The sequence below is a fragment of the Nelumbo nucifera genome, chromosome 6 (assembly GCF_055504915.1).
Source record: "Nelumbo nucifera cultivar China Antique chromosome 6, China Antique-T2T, whole genome shotgun sequence".
Lineage (NCBI taxonomy): Eukaryota > Viridiplantae > Streptophyta > Magnoliopsida > Proteales > Nelumbonaceae > Nelumbo > Nelumbo nucifera.
In genome coordinates, this window is record NC_142654.1 from 7,581,165 (window position 1) to 7,600,180 (window position 19,016).

A 19,016-nucleotide genomic window follows, 5' to 3' on the forward strand; every position below is an offset into this window, starting at 1 on the left:
GAAAAGGAAAAATACTATGCGATATAACTTCCTTGAAAACCTTCCAGAGTTCCAGTTGGGAGAGAATTGTAACATTGAAGTATGACCATGGTTCAGCCATGGACCAATACAAGTAGTTGATATTGTGTTGTAACAAGTCGTGTAAATTTATAAGCATTTCAGGTACATAATTGCTCAAATGTGTATCGAGTCTGGAGCATGTATTGCTTATAGAGGGCCATGATATCCTTTCACCTTTCTTCATTCAAAAATTCTTTATGCCTTGTCATTTTTGCAAGGGTTGTCAGTGCAGTGACAAACGGGTCTACCAGAAGCTTCCCATCCATTGAACCCACGTTCTAAAACGAAAATATTTTTTATGCCCGCATCTTCCTTTGTTTCCACAAGATAATTCAGAAGCTTGCGAGCACAAGATGGGCCACGCACCTGCAAAAACACCCACCATATGATTGTTATTATGATTTACAGAGGTGCCTAATAGTTTATCAAATTTAATTTCATTTCTGATAATTAAAGGGCAAAGCTCAACTATGGGAACATCGAAGAAGAACTGATGTCAATGGGCAATTCTGCAATTAACTAATATGAACATCAAGGCAGATGATCAGTGCATTCAGACTACGTTATGTTTGAATATGGTTAGAATGTTCACCACTGAGAGATGGTACATTGTGGTTTCGTCCTCCCTGAAAATAGGGGCTGTATCTCTACCACAAAAAAAGGGGCTCTATCCACCTTACTTCCTCCTCTGCAGAATGCCATCAAAGTCAACTTAGATGGTTGTGTTCAGAAGATAGGGGGCAGGTGGAGCATTCAGTAATCATACTGAAGATGTCTTGATGGTTTATTAAGTACCAATAGGCCATCCCTATCTGGACCAAAGGGTCAATTCTCAAGTGCTGATTGGGTGGATGCAGGATAAATGTGAAGGTTGTTGGTCATACTGCCACTTAGTGAGGCAAGATCTTGAGCCCAAGGATAAATATTTCATGCAGATGGAAGCAAAAATTGGCAAATGGTATAGCAGATTCCTTGGCAAGAGCAGGGGTAAACCAAGCTTATTTGTATTGGGGTCAGGCCTTTCTGGTTAAAGTTATTGGGGTTTACATGGGGCTATGAGTGGCTTATGCTCCATTGTGACTTGGGTGACCAGGGTTCAAGTCTTGGAAATGGCCTCGCTGTGTATCTGCAGGGGTAAGGCTGCATACATCTTTCCCTCCCCAGACCCTGCATTGGCTGGTGCCTTGTGCACTGGGCTACCCTTTTTTTTTCTAACTTTGGTTCTTAATGATAAAAGAACAAATGATAGGGAAGAAATCCTGAGGATGTTCTCGGGACCAATTGGGAAGGGGATTCCACAAGAGCTGAGCTGAAGGCAGTCATGTACGGTTAACAGAAAGCTGTGGAGTTGGGCAGTCAGAAGCTGATAATTGAGGATGATTCTAAAGTAATCCTAAGCTGGTTGAGAAAAGAGGAAAAGAGTCCATGGTGCTTCAGAAACGAGATAAAAAAAGTTTAGAAGGCTGTCAAAAGATATGAAATTAATAGTTCTTTGGACTCCAAGGTCAGCTAACACTCTTTTCTATGGTTTCTTTGGACTCCAAGGCTGTCAAAAGTTTAGAGGGCTGTCAAAAGATATGCAATTGACAAAAGGGGTAAGCAGAGAATAGTCTTTTTGGGCTGTCAAAAGTTTATTTCTGTTTTTTTCTGTTGTAATCTTAAAAAGCAAAGTCAATAAAATCTCTTTTTGTTTTACTGATAAAAAATGATAAAAGAACAAATACAATAAAAAATGTGGTCCGGCTAGTAGAATTTGTTGGGTGCTATAGTAGCTGGAGTTTTGAGAGTTCTAAGATGGTTTTTGTTTTGAACCCATGAATAAGAAGAAATCTGAATAACCGGGGGGGGGGTGTCAATGGTTCTAGCCATACTACAAGATTAGCAACTGCCCCAAATCAAAGGAATAATAGAATTTGGATGTAAGATGCATCTGAAATTTTCCGAGTACATTCTTCTTTCAGTAAGCTGAGTTCCAGCAGGCTGGGATGTGATCATTCCAAGTAATAAAATCCAGTTTCCTCATGTACTTCTTCAAGGTGGACTTTATGGTTTGGTCAGCAATGCCAGGTAAATGTCTTAAAGAGGTGAATAGGTCTGTCTGACATGGGCTGTGTGCTAAATTCTTTCTTTTTTTTTATTGATAATTGCAATACTTTTATTAAGTGGTTGAAAGAATATTTTATGTACAAAGTAATGGAGGTAAGTGTGCTTTAAACCCCTTGAAACAGTAAATTAGCAAAGTACCACCTTTCTCATACAATCAATTACCACTTGAAACAATAGGCTGCTAAATTCTTGCTTGCTGGACACGTCCTATCATCCTTTTCCATTGCCATTCCACTGCAGCTCTTTGGGCTCATCTTTGGAGTTTCCAGGCCTCAGTGGTACTTTAGATAATCTTATTCTGGGTTGAAATTTAAAATGTCTTAATAAAAGGGGGTAACAACATCTCCATCTATGATCTTATGGATGCTATGGTGCAAAAAGAACTTTGTTTTTGGGGAAAAAAAGACAGTCCTGATGAAAGCTATGAAATCCCTTAGATCTTGGTTGCTGGTGCAGTAGGATTTCAGGGAAGTCTCCCTTGCCTCTTACTTTAATTTTTATCTTCTTTTCGGTTCATATTAGCATGTAACTTTTGTGCAATTCAGCCTTTTGTAAGGATCCTCACTGTACAGGGGTTTTCATGTACATGTCTACCACACTTTTGGCCTTCATAATTCAGATCAACACTTGTGTTTATCTTCTTATTATTTAAAATAATAATAGTTTTTCTTGGTTATATGCATTTTGTTGCTTGAAGTATTTGTAATGGCATATGGTTGCCAGTTGCCTCATGGCTAATGATGCATAAATAGAAATTTGGTATAAGATAAAATACCAAATTTGAACAACACTTGTGTACATGTCTACCACACTTTTTGTTTATCTCTAATTATTTAAAATAATATAGTTTTTCTTGGTTATATGCATTTTGTTGCTTGAAGTATTTGTAATGGCATATGGTTGCCAGTTGCCTCATGGCTAATGATGCATAAATAGAAATTTGGTATAAGATAAAAGAAGACTGGAGGAGTTCTTCTAAGTTTTTTTCAACCAGTAGTGTAGGTACAGAGTTGCCACGAAAAAGGAGCGTATCAAATAGTCAAAGGTCACACTTTTCATTGAAAAAAGGCCGTAACTTCCTATCATCCAGCTTTCCTTTTTATGTTTACAAATTAGAGATTGTAAACTAATTGTTATGAATAATTCTTTTATTGTGTATTTGCAATCTGTTTAACTTATATATGAAATTGATATCTAAGAATTTAGAAAACGTCTTTTTCTGGTTGGCTAGTTGGTGGCTGGTTGGCGCCTAGGCACCGTGTTATGGACGCCTTCCTCGGGAAGACGTACCATCGCCGCCGGCAGCAACAGGCAACTGACCCACCGCCAGCAGCAGCAGTGATTCAGTGATGCTCATCCTACCCAGTTCGGCAACAGCAGCCTTATCTAGATTAGATTAGCTCATTTTGCTTGTTCTTATCTTATTGTTCTTATCTCTTATCTTATCTTGTTAGTAGCTTATCAGATTAGGATTAGCTTATCTTATCCTTAGCAAGATAGAACTGGAAGTCTCCCTATTCAGCAAGGAGACTCCCTTTGATTAGGACTCTTGTAATCTCCTATTTAAGGAGACCCCATTATTGAATGAGATATCGAATATTCAGTTGAAGAAGTGAGTTAGGAGAGTTGGTGATCTCTTGAACAAATCACCAGAGGCGCCAAGATAGGTTCATCAAGAGCAGGAAGGAACAAGGGAAAACAGGAGGTTTTCTCCGTGGACCGACCCGACCCGTGACGAGATCCTATTCCCGGGCCCTCAACAACTTGGTATCAGAGCAAGGCATCATGGGTGATCTGGAGTAGCTACCATCCAGGGTCCACGACCTCGAGCATCAACTCGTGGAGACCAGCTCCGAAGTCCATGAGATCAAAGACGAAGTGAGGGAGCTACGACGCCTGATGGAGCTATTCCTTTCTAGCAGGGAAGGGAACTCTGAAGGAGGGACAGCTGCCAATGGCCGCCGACCAGATCTGCCAGAGTCTTCCGGCGAGCAGCAGTCCGTTAGCCAAAGAACCGCAGTCGTCCCCAAGTACAGTAGGCTGGAATTCCCGTCATACAACGGCAACGGAGACCCCTTAGGCTGGCTGTATCGCTGCGAGCAATTTTTTCGGAACCAACGGACAAATGACCGGGATAAGGTAAGTCTAGCCGCCTTTCACTTAACAGAGGAAGCACAACTTTGGTTTTATCGGTTAGAGCAAGAAGAACTCGGGCTCAGTTGGCCCCAGTTTAAGTCCTATTGCCTTCTTAGGTTCGGACCCCACTGACCAACAACTCACTGGGTGAGCTGATTAACCTTAAACAGACCAGCACAGTGGCTGAATATCAGCGACAGTTCCAAACCCTCCTCGTGAGGGCATCCTCCGTGCGACTCGACCAGCAAGTGGATATGTTCACGGCAGGGCTATCAGAACCCCTGCGGGTGGATGTCGAGATGCAGAATCCCCCAAATTTGGTCACAGCCATGAACTTAGCCCGCGCGTTCGAGCACAAACTGCAGCTCAGCTGCGGAATTTTTAATGTGGGTCGGCCACCAAACTCATTGGTACCCCCAAGATCAGCAGCAACGACCCCCTCTTCTGCTACCAGCCGAGAACTGAAATCTCCCACCACCACCACCTCTAGACCAATGACAAGTACAGGTAGCAACATGGCCGCTCCACCCATTAAGCGTCTGACCAGGGCAGAAATGGCAGAACGCCGAGCAAGAGGCCAATGTTTCAACTGTGATGACCTCTACTCGGCAGGACATAGATGCAAGAGGCTTTTTTGCCTCCTCATCGATGAACAAGAGGAGGAGGAAGAAGAACCAGTCATATTCGAGCCAGAGATCTCCTCCATGCGATCACCGGCATTAAAACTTCTCAGACCATGCAGTTACAGGCACAGATAGCAGGTCAACCGGTGCGCATTCTCGTCGATTCAGGGAGTACACACAACTTCATAAGTGAACATGCCGCCCTTCAGTAAAAACTGCCAATGGAGCTTCGACTACGACTACAGGTAGCCGTCGCAAGTGGTGAGAGAGTTCACAGTCCAAGAATTTGTAAGGACGTGCCGGTACAGGTCAATTCTGAACTGTTTCTTGCTGATTTATTTGTACTTTCATTGGATGGGTTCGATATTGTTCTAGGGGTCAAGTGGTTAATTACCCTAGGCCCAATTTTGTGGGACTTCAGCGCACTCACCATGACCTTCCACCTAAATGGAAAGCAAGTTTCATGGCACGGTTGCAGGGTTAAAGAAAGGACACCACAGGTCCATGCATTTCAGACAGAACCAACAGCCATGGAAAAACTTCTCGCCGAGTTTTCAGATCTGTTCCAGGAACCCAAGGGCCTCCCCCCTCCCCGAGCTTGCGACCATCGTATTCCTTTGGTGGCGGGTTCAGCACCAGTCGTTGTCCGGCCTTATCGCTACCCTCACTTACAGAAGGATGAGATAGAGAAATAATGTATAGAGATGCTGAACCAAGGAATCATACGCAAAAGTCACTCCCCCTTCTCTTCACCGGTTCTGTTGGTGGCGAAGCAGGATAGAACGTGGAGGTTCTGTGTTGACTATAGAGAACTCGATGACCGGACGATCAAAGATAAGTTCCCTATTCCCGTTGTGGACGAACTGCTGGACGAGTTGCATGGTGCCCAGTATTTCTCTAAGTTGGACCTCAGGTCCGGATAGTTCCAAGTTCGCATGGCTCCCGGTGACGTGAAGAAGACTGCTTTTCGCACCCACCATGGCCACTTCAAATTTTTAGTCAAGCCATTCGGACTCTCCAACGCCCCATCTACATTTCAGTCACTAATGAACGAGGTATTCCAGCCCCATCTGCACAAATTTGTTTTAGTTTTCTTTGATGATATCCTCGTTTACAGCAATTCATGGGTAGAGCATGTCCACCATCTGAGGACCGTTTTCGAGCTCCTACGCCAACACAAATTATTCCTGAAACGGTCCAAGTGCTCCTTCGGGGAGCGATAGGTTCTTTATCTCGGCCATGTCAGGGTGTGACAGTTGATAGTTCCAAGATTCAGACTATAAAAGAATGGCCCAAACCTCAATCAGCCAAGGCCTTATGCGGGTTCCTCGGTTTAACGGGTTACTACCGCAAATTTGTACAGAACTATGGAGTGTTGGCAGCCCCATTAACCAACCTGTTGAAGAGAAATTCCTTCCGGTGGGACGACGCAGCTGATGAAGCTTTCCTAACACTGAGAAATGCCCTGTCTTCCACCCCTGTCTTGCAATTACCTAATTTCGCCCTCGAATTTACAGTCGAGTGTGATGCTTCCGGAGTGGGTATCGGGGCCGTACTACAGCAGCAAGGGCACCCGATTGCTTTCTTCAGCCGCAGACTGGCCGACCGGCACCTGAAGCTTCCAGCCTATGAGCGTGAACTAATTGGCCTAGCCCGAGCCGTCCAACACTGGAGGCCATATTTGTGGGGGCGGTCGTTCATCGTCAAAACTGATCATTACAGTCTCAAATACCTGTTAGAGCAGCGTCTCACCACTTCCCCTCAGCAGCATTGGGTTAGCAAACTACTCGGGTTTGACTTCCGGGTGGAATATAAGGCGAGATCCTCAAATCGCGTAGTTGATGCCTTGTCTAGGCGAGATGAAGACGCGATGGTTCTGTGTAGCATTTCCCAACCTCGGATCTCTCTGTTCGACGACATTAAGAAGGCAGCACCACAGTCCCCGGAATGGTTGCTCTTGCTACAGAAGATCCAGTCCAGCACCGCCGACCCCAATTGGTCACTTCAAGACGGGTTGGTACTGTATAAGGGACGAGTCCATCTTCCACCAAACTGCCCGTTGATCCCCACCATCATCACCAGCATCCATAACTCCACCCACGAGGGCATTCAAAAAACACTACACCGCGTCCGGACTGATTTCCATTGGCGAGGTATGAAGACTTCTATTCGAGATTTTGTCCAGAATTGCTCCACATGCCAACAGCACAAATGGGAAAACCTACACCCGGCAGGCCTCCTTCAGCCCCTTTCCATCCCGACACAGATCTGGGCCGACATCTCCATGGACTTCATTGAGGGACTACGCAAGGTAGGTGGCAAATCAGTTCTCTTCGTGGTAGTCGACCGCTTCTCTAAATACGCCCACTTCATTCCTCTATCACACCCATACAGTGCCACTTCGGTTGCCCTCGCCTTCTTTACACATGTCTTTCGCTTACATGGGTTACCAGAATCCATAGTCAGCGATAGAGACCCGGTTTTCACTAGTGCCTTCTGGAAAGAGTTATTCCAGCTACAAGGCACCACCCTGGCCTACTCATCAGCTTACCGGCCACAAACCGATGGTCAGACGGAAGTGGTTAACCGCACAATCGAGATGTATCTCCGCTATTTCGTAGGCGATCAACCACGACGGTGGGTGGATTGGCTCCCTTGGGCCGAGTACTGCTACAACACAGCCTACCATTCTTCCCTCAGCATGACTCCCTTTCGCGTCGTTTATGGCAGGGATCCTCCCCGCTTGCTGTCCTACGAGACGGGTTCTACTCGTTTGGAAGCAATTGATCACTCCTTACAAGAACGCGGCGCCCTCCTAGCCAACGTCCGCCTTCGCTTACAGCAGGCCCAGCTCCGCATGAAGCCCCACTATGACAAGCACCACCGGGAACTGTCATTCGATCCAGGACAATTTGTTTGGTTGAAACTCCAGCCCTACCGGCAATGCTCCTTGCGCCACAAGGCTGCCCCGAAGCTGGCCCCTAAGTTCTATGGGCCCTACAAGGTTCTACGGCGGATTGGCAATGTAGCCTACCAGCTGGAATTGCCTGAGACCAGCCGGATTCATGATGTCTTCCACATCTCCTTGCTGAAGCCATTTACAGGTGTTCCCCTGGACCAAGTTCCCTCCCTGCCACCCTTGAAAGATGGCAAGCTGGTCCCCCAACCTAAAGTTGTCACCCGCTCTCGTTTCAATCGTGGAATCCTTGAAGTCTTGGTGGAATGGTGTAATTTACCATCAACAGAAACCACATGGATCCCATTGGCAGAGTTCCAAGCCACATACCCAGAGTTCGAGCTTGAGGACAAGCTCGTAGTCCAGGAGGGGAGTAATGTTATTGACGCCTTCCTCGGGAAGACGTACCATCGCCGTCGGCAACAACAGGCACCTGACCCACCGCCAGCAGCAGCAGTGATTCAGTGATGCTCATCCTACCCAGTTCGGCAACAGCAGCCTTATCTAGATTAGATTAGCTCATTTTGCTTGTTCTTATCTTATTGTTCTTATCTCTTATCTTATCTTGTTAGTAGCTTATCAGATTAGGATTAGCTTATCTTATCCTTAGCAAGATAGAACTGGAAGTCTCCCTATTCAGCAAGGAGACTCCCTTTGATTAGGACTCTTGTAATCTCCTATTTAAGGAGACCCCATTATTGAATGAGATATCGAATATTCAGTTGAAGAAGTGAGTTAGGAGAGTTGGTGATCTCTTGAACAAATCACCAGAGGCGCCAAGATAGGTTCATCAAGAGCAGGAAGGAACAAGGGAAAACAGGAGGTTTTCCCCGTGGACCGACCCGTGACGAGATCCTATTCCCGGGCCCTCAACACACCAACTAATCATTGCAATGACCATAAAATCCAAAAACATTGATAACACTTGTCTAGCATTGTGTGGACTATGGTGCCTGCAGTCATTTGTGGTCTATCTGGGCCTAGAGAAATAGAAAGATCTTTCTCAACAAATATAGGTCTCCAGAGGAGATTATCAATCTCTTGGTTGGTAAAGTTGGGTCTCTACTATTAAGGGTTGTGACTCATTGTCCCCTTGGCAATTTGTATTGGACTCTAGTTGTAATGTAGTGTGTGTTGTGGTTGTGGTTTGGGGCCTTTGGGCCCGTGCCTCTCATTTTACCATCTTATCCTTGATGATTGAATAAAATTTTACCTTGCCATTTTTCAAAACAATAATGCTTGCCTAGCATATTGGTGTTAGACATGATATGTACCCAACACATCACCAGATACTGCATGGACCTCTATTTTTACCTGGATATGACAAGGACATGGCTAGATATGGTATTGAATATGAAATTTACACTAAAAATTTTAGCATCCAACACAACACGACAACCTTGTACAGTTATATGGATATCATATATGGGCACTTCATATAGTAATATGTAAAATGGTATGTCTTAACAAATCATACTACAAAAAGATCCGTATATGTTAGAAATTTAATTAAAATTGGCAAGACATATGTCTTGAGAAATACCACTTAGCTTTGGAAAGAAAAAATATAGGCAACTTACCTTCAAAATTTAGATACAAAAGCATGATATAAATATATTATATGGGATATCTATGCCTGTATTTGTGTCTAGGATTTTAGGAAATGGATTTTCTGGTATCGATGTTTGTTTTGGTGTCGGTGTCCAGGCATCATAGGATAGATGATGCACACTCTACAATGATTGAGACAATATACTAATTTCAACTTTCAAGGATCACAAATTACACCTGGAATTACTTATAGAGAAGTTCAATACATCATGACTAAAAGCAAGGCATTTGCATAAACTACTGTGAGATATGGGGTTAAAGAAATTAAGCCTCAATAATTTGATAACGAAGAGTAGCAAAACCATTCATTTTCTTCCTTCAATCAACAATTCAGTAGACCATTTTGACATGTACGAATGTGACAAGGTGGGGATTTTCAGCTTAGCTGAAATTTTAAGCATAGGCATGAAGAAGGTAGCGGATATATAGTAGAGCACCTAAAAAGAATAAAAAAAAAAAAATATGACATCCGTGTACCCATACTACAGTTGGATGGGTAGAAGGACTAACACTTCCATTGTTGTTCTAATTTGCAACATGAAAGGCCTTAGCGTATTAAAAAACTGATGATGATATCTTGAAGAGAAATGCTAGAACAATGCGGAATTAATGCATGTAAGTCACATGTGATTATGCTCATCCCTTAATACTCACAAAGTAAAAACAAAGATAAAGAGTATAGCAAAGATATACATGGGAGTTTAATTGGAAAGCAAGGTACTAGGGGATCATTCATAAAACACTTGCAACAAAGTCGGACAAACGAAAGACGTAATACCGAGGTAAAATCTTTAAGGACTACTACAGAGATAATAAAATCCACTTAAAATGGAAAAAAAGCTTATGAATCATTAGTCAGTTTAGGACAGTTCAGCTAAATGTGCAAGGGTAAATCACTCCCAATCCAATCCAAATAATTAAAAAGAATCAATAACCAATGTCAATGCATTCAGAACAATTCGAAAAGAAAGAGAAAATTTTGGATGACCCATTTCATTTTGAACCGAGCAGCAAAACCAAAAAAAAAATCCGATTCAAATAATCTACGAAAACAGAAAATTAGATCAAGAAGAAAGAAACCTGGCTGAGGGCACAATGGAATACAAGGGTATCTTTCCCTTTCACGTCTTGTATGAGCTTAGGGATCTTCTCATAGAAGGTATCGCTTGCACAGTGGAGAGAACCAGCTATATGTGCATCGTAGCTTCTCTCGTCATCCCTTTCAAATCGATCAAAACAAACTCATCAATTTCTTATGAATTTACATTAAAAAAAAACATGAAATCGAACAACTAAGCAAATTCAGAGAGAGAGAGAGAAGCTAACCTGACATCGACGATGGCTACGTTTGGACGACGTTTAATGGAGAGAAGCTCCGAACTGGTGATGTAGGAGACGCTTCTTGCCGCCATTTCTCCCTTCTCTCCTGGATGTGCGGAAGGAAGCAGTGCTGCAGTGGTGCTGAGCCGAGAAGAACCAATTAAAAATCTCGACAACCAACTTATGTACAAGTCTCGCCCTACAGACATGATGGGACCCACAAAACAATCCATTAAATTTCTTTTACGCATACGGTGCATTTTAGCAAATTACGCGCATTGGCGTAAAAACCAAGATGGTTGTATCTTGTCGTCCGTCGACCTTCTTTTGTACTCGTAGAATTTTACGCCTGCAGAAGAATAGAGTGAGAGGAGGAACTACCGAACTAAGAAGAGAGCCCAAAAACGCTCTGAAGATGGTGAGTCTTGGATATTTTATTTTGTTTTTCTGTAATTCCTTTCTTCCGTCTCGATGATGGTTTAAGCGTTTTTTCTATTTCCTGATTTTGATCTTTGTTTGTTTGTTCAGGTTTGCTTGGCTTGTTTGTTGCCGCTCTTCCTCGTCCCAATTGTCAATATCTTGCCATTGCTCTTTGATTTTATCATGGTGAGATACCTTTTACACGTTTTATGCCCATTTTGCATCTGGTTTTTTCTTCCTTTTCCGAATTGATGTATGCTTTTTTTTTCCCTTCTCTGTTTTCTTCTCCTATTTTTTCTATCTGTGTTGATCTTCTCATCTTATTTCTATATCTTCCCTTTTTTTGCAGGCAAAAATCTATCGGCTTTTTGGTTGGGAATACAGGAAACCAGAAAGGGTTCCACCTTCTTGTCCATATAAGCCGGTGACGAAGAAGGATGCAAAAGTAAGTCTAATCCCTAGACTCTTCTTTTTGAAGATAAAAGAAGTTATACTTATTTCTTCTTTTTTCAACTTGCCTACTTGTCTGAATGATCCACAAACTGTGTACGAACGATAAAATACATAAATATGTGGTAAATCCCTTTTTATTTCTAATAAGTTGTGAAAAGTTTTGGGAAATTTTTCATTATTTATATATTTCTTCTTTTCCTTGTCATGCATATGCTTCTTGAGAATTTCCTTGGTTTTTATTAGGCCCCTATTAGTTCTAGTAATTGTGGCTTTTCCCTAGTTGCTTTCTTTTGTTCTGGTATGTTGTGAAATATTGTTAAAAGAGACTTAAGAACTTAACTATATCAATTTGATTAGGAATTTAGGTTCTTGGCTGTTTTCATGAGCTCTCAAACATAGGATCCAGCTGTTCTACAGCCATACAATTGTTAAGAGGAATCCAAGAATTACTCGGCTGATGCTCTTGTGAACTGTTGAGTGATATGCCTAGCTGTTTACAACCTTGGATCGATGCTATTGAGAACCTAAATTGATATATTTTACTGTTCGGGTGGTTTCCTTTTGAAAACCCAATTTCCTTCCTTTTCAATTTCCATAGAATTCTTAAAACAGTACTATTTCATCTCACCTATATCATCCTTCATAGCTTTCCCTAATCCCTTGTTTACTATATTCATTGTAACTAGCTTAACAAGCTTACCTATTAGTTTCATTTCTTAATTCTCAAAACCCAAACGCAACTTTATAAAACCTAGTATCAATGTAAGAAAAAACATAATAAATATTTTTTAAATAATTTATTTGGTGATATTCTTTTCCTGGATATCTCCTATTCTGCACTGTTCTTTTGAATTCTTAAACATAGTTGTTTTGGCTGTTGTACCTTGTTTCCATCTATTTTTTAAAGCTTTAACTTTCTTTTTTTGGTCTAAAGTAGGCTTGACTATTGTACTTATGATTTGCTTCTCTTATTAATAATGTTTCTTAGTAACTGATCCAAAAAAGATAGAAGAGGATTAGGAAAAATTTATTCATACATAAAGAATTACTTATAAAAACCTTCTGTGCCAAAAGCTTTGTTAATTTATTGCCACAAATGTGGTTGATACATGAATAGGAGTTCCCTCGAAACTTATTTGTGTAAAATTGCAATGAAGATTTCAGTAAGAAGAATATGCAACTAACCATTTCTTGGAGAAGATTTTTTTATCAGCAACACGAAATCAGAATTTCATTAAAAATTAAAAAGAACAGACTACAGAGTACACCAAGTTGTGAAAAAATAGCAAACCCATTACAGGATTAGCCCCCCCCCCCCAACTATATTACAATTGTGCCCGGTACATATGTTGTCTTTGAACCCCTTGCTTAGCTAAACTGCCTGCCAAACTGTCAACAGATCTTCTTACCCATCTTATTTGAACATTCATATCTTTTGAAAGACATCTGAAGTACTTTAACTCATTTCTAAGCTGCCAAATCACCCTCTTCACCTTTTTTCGGCCATCCCATTACTATCTTTGGATCACCTTCAATGATCAAACTACCAATTCCCAATTCTTTGGCTTTCTCAACCCCATAAACTGCTGCTCACTTCTTGAAGATTTTATGGACCTTTCTTGTTTTGAATGGTGAAATGTTCTTTCATGGTGAGAGACTGAAGCTAGAGGCGAGACCGTGATGCAAGTTCCCTTACAGCCATTTCATCCATTATTTTCTTCCCTCTCTACTGTTTACCTCCATTTCTTGTCTTTTTCTGAAATGATAAAGTATGGTATTATATTACTAATATTATATATCAAAGGTAAATTACATCAGCACTAAGGTACTGTACAAAAGGTAGCAGCCCTGTCAAGTATCTCTATTTACAAATAGGCCATTGATGTTGAAAATAGGGGTACTCGTGTGCCAGGCATTTAACTTAAAATATATATAACGTTTTATATATTATATGATATATTACATAAATTGCTGCCAAAGTAAAAAAATAAATAAATAATAAATAAAAAAAAAAACTAACATGTGTTATTCAGTGGTTAAAATAACCTGTTGGATTAAGCTTGTTTAATCCAAACTTGATTGGCTAGTGTGTTTGAGCAAAGACTGGAACAAGTGACAAGAATATCAGAAAGTCAGTTGAGCATTGCACCAGGGAGATCAATCATTGAGTTTACTTTTTCTACTTGGGCAATTAATGAAAAGGATATTCAAATTACTTTATATGGGCTTACAGAAAGCATAAAATAGAGTCTTAAGAGAGATAAATTATGAGGTTTCAAGCACAGCTTTCAAGGTGAGGACAAGACAAGACTGTGAGTTTATTCTAAACTTCAATGGCAGTTCTAGGAGAGCCACTGAGGGAAGATCAAAGGCTGGAATTGGAGGTCTGTTCAAAGAGAAAATGGAGATTTGATTTGGGCCTATGGCCTATAGTGGTCCAGACAAGGCAGAAGATGCTTCTGATGCACAGAGGCAAGGGCCCTCTTGGAAGGCCTCAGAATTGCCAAATCACAGCAGTTCAGCTGCATTGCTGCGGAAGGTGATTCGAGAAATGTTATTAACTGGGCTTCAGGACAGATTCTAGACCCATGGAAGCTATCCCATCTGTTGTTAGAAATCAGGGAGCTTGCCTCATATTTACACTGCAGTTTTAGATGGATTCCTAGAGAATTAAATCAAGTGGCTGATAATTTAGCTAAATCTGGGCTGGGAAGGGATTTTTGTATAGCTCCAATACACTGCCTTCCTAGAGGGCTGTCTCTTTGCTTTTGTTGTGCTTAAAAGGCTTGTACATCCTCTCATGTACATCTCCCCCCCCCCCTTGAATATTTAATGAATTCAGTTATCTTCTCTCAAAGCACAGCTTTCAAGGTGCCAAGGCGAGGCTAGGCAACAGGGAGTCACCCTGTCATCTAGGCAATTTTTTTAAAATAAAACCCTAAATTCTAGGTTCATTCACTAGGTTCTGTAGCAACCGGCAGTCATTTTTCACTAGTTATTACCAATAATTTCATCAAATTAGTATAAATTTCATGTCAAAATATAGAAAGTTAACATATCCATGAGAAGAAAAAAGAAGAAAGAAAAGAAAAATCAGAAAATATAGTCGCCGATCCCTTGTTTTTGTCCTAGGAAAGAAACAATTGAATTTCTGAAAACAAATCTAGTTCTCTTGGTGATTTGATCTCTCACATAACTTTTATTTGCAATCTTTGGGTGCTGAATTCTTTGGAGTTTATAGGAGTCTCTTTGAATGAGCTTCAGCTGAATTTGGTGGCAATCTTGTCTTCCTCCCCTAGTCACTAAAAAATTCCCAACTTCAGTGTTGAAAGGGAAGAGGAAAAGATGACCTTAAACTTTGATGGAAGTACTCTGTGAAATCCTGGGATAGCTGGCATTGGTGGTGTGTTTGGAGAAAGGAAAGGTAACATTTGGTGGGCTTTCAGTGGTCCTATTGGAATTGCTGGCTCCACTAAGGCTGAGGTCCTAGCTGTGCTTACAGGGGTCCAAAAAGCATGAGAGAAGGGTTGACTGCTCTAGTCATTAAAGGGGATTCTGTTAACACTATAAAGTGGCTTGGGGAAAGGGACAGTGGACCTTGGAGACTGGCTCACTATCTGACCGAGGCTAGAAATCTTATGGATTCTTTTTTTTTTTAGTAGATCTTATGGATTCTTCAACTGTTAAACTGCTCTGGATTCCTAGGGAGCTGAACTCTACAGCCGACAACCTAGCCAAGTCTGGTGCTCTTAGGGATGCATTATTTAGTGATAGAGCTCTACCTTTGTAATCTCTGAGTTGTTCCTTGTACATCATCTCATGTACTTTTTTTAGATTTTAAAACAATCAGTTAACTTTTCTCTCAAAAAAGGAGAGGAAGAAAAAAGAGGGTGGAAGAAGAAGAATGTATTGACTGGATAAATTTTTAAATTCTTCCTTGATTATTGGTTCAGGTTTTGAAGTCTTCAAGGGTTGAACCCTAAACATAAGAAAATAATAAAAAGAAACTAGTGTATATACCCATAAGTGTAGAAAAAAATCTAGGTGTAACTGAGGCAACCTTCCATGAGGCACCTAGGCATTGCCTTAAAAAGTATGATTTTAAGTAAGAAATATCTCTCAAGTAAATTAGTTGATAATGATCAAGTTTCTTGAAAATAAAGCTAAAGACGTGTGAATGAAGCTACCATGTGGAGAGAAATTTGATTGCCTTAGGGATGGACAAGGGTATTTGATGGTGAATTAATGCAGAAATGGAAAAAGGGAAAGAAACTATGGAAAAAGAAATCAATTTTTTGCTCATTCACACAAAGAAATGGCAATTTTATAATTTTTGGGTGATTTGGATTTTTTTTTCGGAAATTAGTACATAGTTTGTTAGCATCTTAGGGAATAGGCCTCTTCCTTTTAAAGGGTTTAATAATTAAATAGAACAAAGGCAAGCAAAGGGGGAGCAAAGATAGAATTTTATTGATGATAATTCAGAAGTTACAATGGTAAAAAAGGAAAGCAATGACAAAAGGAAGAGAGAGCTTAGGGAATCACTCAACCCAAGGGTGGCTAGGTGGGGGGACTCACTCAACCCATTGAGACTCGAGAGGAATCACTCAACTCAACCTAGATGATATTTCTTTTAGCAGCTCAATCACATTCACAGCTAGTCCTACCTTCAATCCTCCATCATAGAGGTATGCAATATCATCTTTACCTAGTTCAACATATTCGTTTCTGATTTGCAGTAAAAAAAATCTAATTCTAATGATCTATCTTTTAACAGTTTTACTTGCATGCCCTTAATTTCTCTCATAAAGCCTTTTTTGTAAAGTTTGTTTACCATTGTATTGATATTTGTCATTTAGAAATTGAATTATGATTTTTAGTTAATTGTCTTTCCTTTTTCTTTTCTATTTTGCAATCATCTCCAACTTGTACCTCGAGGTTGTTTGATTGAGTCTATCTTGAAGATAAAATTTGATAAAATTAATATATCATGATGACTTTAGAAGTTCAGTGACTTGGTGGAACTTTCATGGACCGGCAGAAACACTTGTTTCTATATTAGCTTTTTATGCATGTTTCTTTCTAAAAGAGTGTATTTGCTGCCCCCTCCCCGGCTACCCCCCCCCCCCAATAGAAAATTCCTAGCTCGCCCTTCTCTTAATGTATGTTATCTCATCCAGAAACCATTGCCATCCTATGCCTTCTGTTCACATTTTGATCACGTACTAGGCCTATTTGACAGTTAGGGTTTTACGTGATGCTTCTCATATATTCTGAGGCAGATATTTTTCATGTAAGAAGTTTTTATCAATGATAACCTGTTCATCAAAAAGTTTCTTGTCATGCCATCTCTACATGTATGATGACCTTCGCTACATAATCCTTTCTGTTTACACAGAAAGTGCATGAATATGATCTTTGAACTCACACTGGTGTCCTGTTGCTCTCTACACGTTTGTGCAACATACAGATTGTAAAAGGGTGTCCATTGTTCTATGCAGGTGGAGGAGCAAGCTACAGTATCCCACCCCGTCACACCAGCAACGGTTTTAGATAATGACAAGCATGACTAAACTCACTGAATTGTTAATTGCAGCTTAATTTGCATTCTTTAACTGTTCTTTCCTTTCCAAATTCCAAAGGTTGGGGGATATTTTCCTGTTTTTCAAAACAAAGGTCTGTGGTTTAGTGGATTTGCTGAATTTTTTTCTGTGTTTTCTTGCACTACATCCATAAATTAGAATCCATTTGACCACTACTCCAACGCTGATATTCAGAAGGATTCATGTCTGACCGTTGGTTAAATATTGCATTTCAGCCTGCTTTGATTTCAGATATTCCCTTGGAAGGGGGTTGATACACGTAAACCCATCCATGCACCTCAAACCGTTGATCTGTAACATTGCCACCAATCCACGTGGGCCACGCCAAATAGCATGGATATTATTGATTGTTGTAATTGATTTGAATAATGGTTTGGGATGCATGGATGTAGCATTAATATTCCTCCTTCGTTGTAAAGTTCACTAGGATGAAAATTGAAAAGCTATACCAAGAAAAAGAATTCAAATCAGCCCCTACAATAAAGTTTCCCACAACATCCCACAGTACATCTCCGCCGTGTATTAGGAATATCTCCCGATGATAATACTAAAAATATGGGAAACTATCTTATGTGTGTATGGGGGGGTCTGATTTCAACTCAAAGAAAAATGTCCTGACTTCTAAGTAGTTTTTATTTAAATTAATAATTAGGTGGATTTAAGTTACTAATTACAGATTACTTTCTTGTAACATTTTAATATTTTCTTTCTAAAGATTAATCAGATGTTTAAATATGTCAGTTGGTATGTTAGCTGGTTCACTAAATTTTGGGGAAGGGGTGATTATACGTGTGGTGCTGTACTCTTCAAACGGCCCTTCCTCTAAAATTTGGAAGGAGTACATGTACACCAATACAAGGATATAGAATACAAAAACTTTGTATTTTGGAGTTTATAGGGCTTGGGCCTTTCAACCCAAGCCCATTCAAATTGTTTGATTTGATTTCCGTTGTGTGGATTCTTCTGCTACTAGTACCAGTACCACTAATAACAAAGATAATAATGATTAAATTGTACCGACCACCGAGGAATATGTAAAAAGTATGTGCCTACTTGAATCGCATTTGCTTAACAAGACAGACTTGGCAAAGTACTTCCGCAGAAAATAAAGAAATTGATAGAGCCCCGAGTCCGGACCATAGTAAATACCTCAGAGATCAGAATGAATGATGCCTTGGGTCAATTTGATCCCTTTCTGTCACGTTTCTCCTGAATTTTGTATGAGCATGCTGCATTGGGGAATCTTGTCAAGAAGAACATGGGGTAGTATAAACTATGGTGGTCCTGCTATTTCTGTAAACTACTATATAACACCATCATCATCTTACGGTGCCAACTTAACCTAATTAATCCTCAACTTTTGTTTTATGCTTAGTGGACTCTACATTTTCCCAAGTTAAGGTATCTTAATTCAAAGTGGATAGATTCCAACTTATTAAAAACTACTGACACTCGTTCTGGAATCAATGTTTACTGTTTTTAGTTCTTTATTTATGAGAGGATGAACTGGTGAAGTGTTAATGGTTACATGACTAACACTATCAATGATTGTGCTCTATGAAGAGTTGGTAGTTAAAATACCAAATGCCTCAAAGAAAACTCAGCCCAAGAGTGGGATGGGCATGTTAGCAATTTGGGCATTGAGGTCAAATGGGTCCCAAAACACTAACTTATTTCTTTCTTGGCCCAATGTACTTCAAATTAATTATTGAGGAAGTGTCACAAAAC

General features: G+C 40.5%; 2 protein-coding genes across 2 annotated transcripts; one reads left to right on the forward strand and one right to left on the reverse strand.

Moving 5' to 3' along the window:
- CDC25 (Rhodanese/Cell cycle control phosphatase superfamily protein) lies at nucleotides 1–10,978 on the reverse strand. The gene is made up of 3 exons (XM_010268915.3): nucleotides 10,819–10,978; nucleotides 10,573–10,711; nucleotides 1–426 (listed from the first exon to the last, which is right to left on the reverse strand). The coding sequence occupies exons 1-3, from the start codon at nucleotides 10,902–10,904 to the stop codon at nucleotides 256–258; spliced, it is 396 nt and encodes a 131-aa protein (XP_010267217.1). The 5' UTR covers nucleotides 10,905–10,978; the 3' UTR covers nucleotides 1–255.
- Nucleotides 10,979–11,074: 96 nt separating this feature from the next.
- Nucleotides 11,075–17,443, forward strand: LOC104604536 (uncharacterized). The gene is made up of 4 exons (XM_010268916.3): nucleotides 11,075–11,230; nucleotides 11,341–11,418; nucleotides 11,582–11,677; nucleotides 17,187–17,443. Exons 1-4 carry the CDS (start codon nucleotides 11,108–11,110, stop codon nucleotides 17,256–17,258), a joined length of 369 nt encoding a protein of 122 aa, XP_010267218.1. The 5' UTR covers nucleotides 11,075–11,107; the 3' UTR covers nucleotides 17,259–17,443.
- Nucleotides 17,444–19,016: the final 1,573 nt, after the last annotated feature.

What these genes read in the sequence shown, in the direction of transcription:
- LOC104604536 (XM_010268916.3), top strand. Translation starts at nt 11,108, where the DNA reads ATGGTTGTATCTTGTCGTCCGTCGACCTTCTTTTGTACTCGTAGAATT. An exon ending in CCAAAAACGCTCTGAAGATG is followed by an intron (nt 11,231 to 11,340) that starts GTGAGTCTTGGA and finishes TTGTTTGTTCAG; the next exon opens with GTTTGCTTGGCTTGTTTGTT. An exon ending in TGACGAAGAAGGATGCAAAA is followed by an intron (nt 11,678 to 17,186) that starts GTAAGTCTAATC and finishes TGTTCTATGCAG; the next exon opens with GTGGAGGAGCAAGCTACAGT.
- CDC25 (XM_010268915.3), bottom strand. Translation starts at nt 10,904, where the DNA reads ATGGCGGCAAGAAGCGTCTCCTACATCACCAGTTCGGAGCTTCTCTCC. An exon ending in GTAGCCATCGTCGATGTCAG is followed by an intron (nt 10,712 to 10,818) that starts GTTAGCTTCTCT and finishes TCGATTTGAAAG; the next exon opens with GGATGACGAGAGAAGCTACG. An exon ending in TCCATTGTGCCCTCAGCCAG is followed by an intron (nt 427 to 10,572) that starts GTTTCTTTCTTC and finishes GTGTTTTTGCAG; the next exon opens with GTGCGTGGCCCATCTTGTGC.